The following is a 6,894-nucleotide window of genomic DNA, read 5'->3' on the forward strand; positions in this document are numbered from 1 at the left end:
GGCATCAAGTCCTCTTTACTCCCATACGCAAACAACCTACTTATTCGGGTTTGTGCTTCTGTCACTCACGCCACCCACCACAAGCAAATCATGAACATATTGCAAACCCTACAGTGGGGATCCCTCACGCTTGCGCGACATTGAGAGCACCATCGGACAGCACCAATAATAAAACATGCAACTCAAACCAATCCCGATCATCAATTAACCCATAGGATAAAACGGATCTACTCAAACATCATAGGATAGCCATACATCATTGAGAAATAATATATAGCGTTGAGCACCATGTTTAAGTAGAGATTACAGCGGGTAAAAGAGGGGTTACACCGCTGCATAGAGGGGAAAGAGTTGGTGATGACGGCGGTGAAGTTGTTGGTGTAGAACGTTGTCGCAATGATGTCCCCGGAGGTGTTCCGGCGCCACCGGGAGAGAGGGGGAGAGAGCCCCCCCCCCCCACCCACCCACCCACCCTTCTTCTTCTTCTTCTTCTTCACTGACCTTCCCCCTAGATGGGAGAAGGTTTTCCCCTCTGGTCCATGGCCTCCATGGCAGCGGAGGGGCGAGAGCCCCTCCGAGATTGGATCTCTCTCTATGTTTCCTTCTGTTTCTGCGCTCCCTAATTCTGCCCTTTCACCGTTTCTTAAATTCCCGGAGATCCGTAACTCCGGTTGGGCTGAAATTTTGACACGATTTTTATCCAGATATTGGCTTTCTTGCGGCGAAAGAAGGGCACCAACCGCCTTACGAAGTGGCCACGAGGGCCCGGGCGCGCCCTACCCCCTGGGGCGCGCCCCTCACCCTCGTGGGCCCCTCGGGCATCGTCTCGCGTTAATTCTAGTTCCCAAAATTCACATATATTCCAAAAAAATCTCCGTAAGTTTTTATCCCGTTTGGACTCCATTTGATATGGATTTTCTGCGAAACAAAAAACATGCAACAAACAGGAACTGGCACTGGGCGCTGGATCAATATGTTAGTCCCAAAAATAGTATAAAAAGTTGCCAAAAGTATGTAAAAGTTGTAGAATATTGGCATGGAACAATAAAAAATCATAGATACGACGGTGATGTATCAATAAGGTTGATGAGTTCAACATTAGCATGGTAAGGTTCATAACTATATCATTAGAAGGATGGTAACTAGAACGTGTGGTAACTTTAGTGTGATAAGGTTGATAGGTTCAACATTAGCACCCTGGTAACAAATAGCATGGTAAGGTTGATAATTGTATCATTAGAGTGATGATAACTAGAGCGTGAGAAACATGGTAAGTTTAGCATGGGCAGCATGATAACTTTACATATAAATTCTTGGGATATATTTCAATAACTTCTTCCTTGGTGAAAATTTACCATGGTGTTTGAGAGTAAGTTATTAGCTATGTGGAACGTAAAAATATCGTTTTTTTTCCACACATAAGTTTATCGGCGTAAGTTTTTAACAACATTTTTTCTCTCAGTCAAAAGTTACCATGGTGTTTGTACACAAACTATAATGTTTTGCGGTACATATATTACCATGTTATTTATACAGAAGTTATCAAGATATATTTCAAGAACCAGTCAAAGTTACCGTGGATTTTATTATGTAAGTTATCGGTGGTGCATATATTATCATGTTAATTACACAAAAGTTACCGGGGTATGTTTTCAACTATCTTTTTTCCTGGGTCAAATTTTTGCGGTGTTTGGATGTAAGTTATCATGTCTATGGTGTGCGTATTACCATGCAATTTACGCAGAAATTATCAGTGCTAAGTTTTTCAATAATATCTTTCCCCCCCGCCAAAGGTTATCATAGTGTTTGCCTATGGTGTGTAAATAAAAAAATCTAAAACTTCGTGGATGTGATTATGAGAAAATGTTTTAAAAGCTTGCAAAGTTTTGTCAACAAAAAAATAAAATGATCTCAATACAAAACGAAATAGAAATGATGCTCTCGTTCACATGTTTTTAGCATAAATTTGTTTTTTTTTTGTACAGAGCTCATTGGATATTATTTCGCTACCAAATTTTGCAAGCACCTAAAACATTTCGACAAAATCACATACCAAAAATTGCAGATTTTTTTAATAAATTTTTTGACCGTGGGTGCACCGGTGGTGCAAAAACCCACACTCTTTCGGCGACACAACACCGACGATGACGACTGAAGCTGTGGCCGCTTGGCTCGGTTGTGATGGTCGCGCTACTGCCATCAATAACTCTGGTGGCTAGTAGTTCATACTCCGTACGGCGGCCACGAGCTGCATCACAGGCGTTGACGCTCCGGCCAACAGCCGAACTGGCGGAAGCATGTCGTGGCGATGAGACCTCCAGCGGCGGGGTTGGGCAGTGGGGTTAGGGGTGGACGCACAAGCGATGAGCGAATACTTCCTGGGTGAAATCACCAGCGGTAGTAGGCAGGTGGATGAGCTAGCATGGTGCGGGAATGTTCGGCGCGGTAGTTGGGGCGCGCACGCGAGCGGCTGTGTTTTGCCAGAGCCAAACGGGTGATTCAAATTTGTTGGAATTTTGCTAGTAGGTCTTTTGGTCCAAAGCCCAACTAAAATTCTGAAATTTTTTTGGCTCATTCATGCACACATGTGAGTGGAGTGAGTGAGGCTAAAGTTTAGTCCCACCCCGGAAGTTGAGAGAGAGTTGCACATCTTTATAAGGTGAGCTTTTCTATCACTTGTATGAGCATGAGAAGAGGAGACCTACTCGCTCGCCTCGCCATGCCTCGTCACGACGCGCCGCGCCGCGCCATGGATTGCGGGATTGAGCCGAGCCGAGGATAGAGCTATGCACGTTGAGCCGAGGACATAGAGAGGGGCGATCAGGTTTTTGGGGAGCGCACTCGCGCGACGACTTCTTCCCCGACCTCGGCAACCTCATCCTCGACGACATGGGCGACAACGTCAACACCGGCGGTGCTGCTCCCGCTGCACCGTATGTGATTCTATCCTTCCTGTTCGAGATCGTGGTAGAATTCATGTTTGTCTTCATGAGGTAAAAATCAATTACTCCCTTCCTTTTAGTTTATAGTGCTTTTAAAACGAAAAACCTTTGTTTTTCAGATAAGCCGTGTAAGAGCATCTCTAGCAGACCCCGTGTAATGCCGATCCGCAAAATGCGTTTATAGTTCGCTGCAGATGAGATTTGCGAGTCGAATTCGTGTGCTGCAGATCAGCCCCCTATATGAAACTGTAAAATTTTAAAAAAAGCATTAGCCTGAGAAACTTGCAACGATATTGATCATACATTAATTTATCTACATACTACATTGATCATACATAGTTCATCTACATTGATCATACTAGTGGGGAAATCTAGCCTAGCTACAGAAAATCGACGAGCTCGCGGAGGCAACGACGCGCCGGAGGAGCCAGAGGAGCTCAATCCTCGTCGAAGGAGTCGAGGTCGATGAAGAACTTGGCCTGCTTCGCCTTCATGACGCACAGGTCCGCCTCCTTGGACGTGTGCGCCTGCGACGCCGCGATGCCCGTCTGGAGGAACATCTGCTCGTACTCGAGCTCGCGGCGGCGGCCGCGAGCTCACGCTCATACTCGACCATCTCGCACCGTTTAAACGCCGACGGCGGCCAGCTTCCGTGGTCGAGCCACCTCCGCGCGCCCCGCTTGCGTACGGCGTCGAATCTAGTGCGGTGGCGGCGCTCCACGTCATCCCCAGAGCTCCCGTAGCCATCCATGGCTTTTTCAGGCTCACCGGCGGCGAGATATTGAGCGGAGGAGGAGGGGAATCACGGCGGAGCAGCGGCGGAGGCGGATAGGGTTTGACCCGTATCCGAGCGGTGAAACCGCATATATAGCGGTGGGGAGAGTGCTTTTGTGGGCCACGTTAAAAATTTACAAGCCGGGCCGCGGATACGGTGTCTATTCTGACCAGAAAAACGGACCGAACCCGTATACTCGTCGGAATTATACAGGTTGTCTCATTAATAAAATAAAGATTCACTTACAGACCACGTAAATATCAACATTACATGATTGAAAAGATAGGATAATTTATGCAAAAAAACTAGCACATGTTTCTCTTCACTAAGAAAAAGGAGACAATGTTACCTCTTCATTCGAGCTCGCCTTATTCTTTTTATAGGGTCGGCTAGAGATGCTTTAAGTGAAAAGGAGGGAGTATTTTTATAAATCTACGTCGTCTATATTGGAGACGCTTAAAAGGACACCATCCCCTGTGCGTGCCAAATTGGCGAACCTCCTTCCTTTGGAAGAGACAAATCGCCGAGCGACTAGCGCGCCGCCCACAAGGTTTGTCTCTTCTCCCCTCCCTCCCTCTCTGCTGCGCCGCCGCTAGGGTTAGCCTGGGCCGCGCCGTCGCCTAGACTCCGCGGGACGCGATGTGGTTGCCCTCGCTCGGTCACGGCCAGGAGGGTGGACTGGCGGTCGACGAGTTGCCGAGCGAAGGAGGGCCGCCGCTTGCTCTGCCACCCCCGATCTGGAATAGAAGGGAGCAACTCCGGCGGCGAAGGAGATGGGGAGAGGACGGCGGATTGGGGGCAGATGCTGCTGCTATTTGTATGGAGGATTGGGGAAGAAGATGGATCTCTGTTTGGGAGAGCAGAAAGGATTGCCTGCTGCATGAGAGAGCAGAGGGGATGCAGTGTAGTGTAGATATGAGGATCTGCTTGATTTGCTTGATGCTTGTGCTGCTGCTTGCTTTGCTTCATACTTTTGTTCGTTTCTCGTTTGCTCATCTCTTCTTAATCAACTGCTGTGATTCTTACAACTTGTGTCCTTTGTCCCTTTTGCAGGGAGGATTAGGTTATTAGATTCTGCAATGGACTCCGTCCTTGAGATCCAGAGTCAAGCGAAGCAGCAACTTCAGCGTGCAGCAATGGCAGCCGCACCGGCTGAAGTTCTCCCGCCTTGTAAGAGGCAAAAGAAGAACCCCAGTTGTCTGGGAACCTCCGCCGTCCTTCCGGCCACGGCGACTGCCGACTGGTCCGCGCTCCAGCTCGACATAGTCCGCCGCATCGCCGACTCCTTCCTCGCCACCAATGACATTGACTGCTACATGGACTTCCGCGCCGTCTGCCACAGCTGGCGTTCCGCCACCGACGACCCCAAGGACAACATTTTGGACTACCGGTTCCTTCCGCGCCGATGGATCATCCTTGACGAGGTCTTTCAGAGTGGGACTCACCGCCTCTTGGTAAACACCGCCACCGGCCGAATCCTTCACAGGGAGCTCCCGCTGCTCTCCGACTACTATATTGTCACCACCACTCTCGACGGCTTCTTCGTCCTGGCCGATAGGGGGCCCCCTCATGCTGCTCGTGTCTTCAACCCTCTCACTGGTGGCGTCATCCCTTTCACCGTGCCCGTGCCGCCTGAGGTGAAGGTCACCTGTTCGCTCTGCTTTGAGTTTGCTTCGCCCATGCTCACCTTGCTCTCCAAGTCATTTTGCAAGATATACACAGCCAGTCCTCACAGTATCCGCACCGAAGACTTTGAGATTTCACTCTATGGTCTGTTTCGGAGGGCGGTCGAAGGTGATTTGGCCGGCCTTTGGTGGCTACCAGCCGGAAGCTTGGAATCAGCCGAAACAGCTGCTGTGAATGCGATTGGCAAGATCTGCGATGTGATGAAGTCGCTCCATGTTGACCCGTTGAAGTTCTTTTCTGGTGATCCTCCTGATATGGGGCTTGCAGACGACACCAAGTGTTTCCTAATGGATTTTGGTGGACAACTGCTGGCCACCATCAAGGGACAACTCGTCCAGATTTTCAGGTACGAAGCCAAGAATGGCGTGCTTTTGCATTTGAAGAGCATCGGCAACCATGCCATCTTCCTTGGTCATCATAGGTGCATAGCTGTGGATACTGATATGTTCCCATTGATCGAGGCAAACTGTGTTTACTACACTGAACAACTGGGTTTGTATGCTCGTATCCGGAAATGCAACATCAAGGACGAGAAAGTAGAGAGCATCTCGGAAGCCGTTGATTTTGTGAAGCAGGACAAGCAGTTTGTCCTCGTCGGCGACCGTCCTTTTACAATCATCCAGCTTCTGTCAAGCTACACCATCAACATCCGGGATTCTGAACTGTCCTTACATCAGATCACATGAGGTGCTGATAAACTGGATGATCTGGCCTATGGTATGCATTGCTAAGAAAGGGTTCCTGTTTTGTTACTTTGGTTAAGCGTTGATTTGTTCCGGGCAAGAAACGGATTGAATCTAGGCTGTATCTTCTATGATGGAACTACTGTCTACTACATTATGTCCTCCCCTGTTTAGCCATATGCTATCTTGTGTGCAATGTGGTTCTTAATTTCTGCAGTAGATAACGTCAGCTAGACCTTTCCCCCTTTTTATGTATTTTGCTCTGCAACTGAATCTTTGAAAATGTGGCATGCCTCATTGTTCTGTATAATCTTTGAAAATGTGGCATGCCTCATTGTTCTGTATAATATGCTTACCAGCGGTTTGTGGAACTACTGTATCTTGCGGCCAGGAAGGGCTTTAAGGCACCTCTGATAAATTGGATGATTGAGTCCATGGGTTCCTGTTTTCTCTCTGGTCTTATGCTTTGTCATGCCGGTTATGCCTTGACTTGCTCCGGCCAAGAAACTGGTTGTCATGCTGGTTATGCCTTGACATGCTGATATGTACCCAATGGTCCAATGTTTAGCTCGATGTTATCTTGTGTGCAATGTGGTTCTTAATTTCTGTTGTAGATAATGTTGGCTCAACCCACATTTATTGTATTTAGCCCTGCAGCTGAATCATTGAATATATGCTGTGCCTCCTCGTTTTAGATTTGCTTACCGGTGGTCTGTAGAACTGTTGTATGTTGCGGCAAGGCTTATAATAAGGTATCAGGTATGCATGTAATGTTTCATCTAATTTTTGTGATGCTTTCTGGTGGCTA

At 48.0% G+C, this 6,894-nt stretch overlaps 1 protein-coding gene across 1 annotated transcript; it reads left to right on the top strand.

The window, feature by feature from the left end:
• The first annotated feature begins 4,182 nt into the window (after positions 1-4,182).
• On the top strand, positions 4,183-6,516 carry LOC125549165. The gene is made up of 2 exons (XM_048712639.1): positions 4,183-4,267; positions 4,771-6,516. Exon 2 carries the CDS (start codon positions 4,797-4,799, stop codon positions 6,087-6,089), a length of 1,293 nt encoding a protein of 430 aa, XP_048568596.1. The 5' UTR covers positions 4,183-4,267; positions 4,771-4,796; the 3' UTR covers positions 6,090-6,516.
• Positions 6,517-6,894: the final 378 nt, after the last annotated feature.

This window comes from Triticum urartu, chromosome 3 (assembly GCF_003073215.2).
Source record: "Triticum urartu cultivar G1812 chromosome 3, Tu2.1, whole genome shotgun sequence".
In the NCBI taxonomy this organism is placed as follows: domain Eukaryota; kingdom Viridiplantae; phylum Streptophyta; class Magnoliopsida; order Poales; family Poaceae; genus Triticum; species Triticum urartu.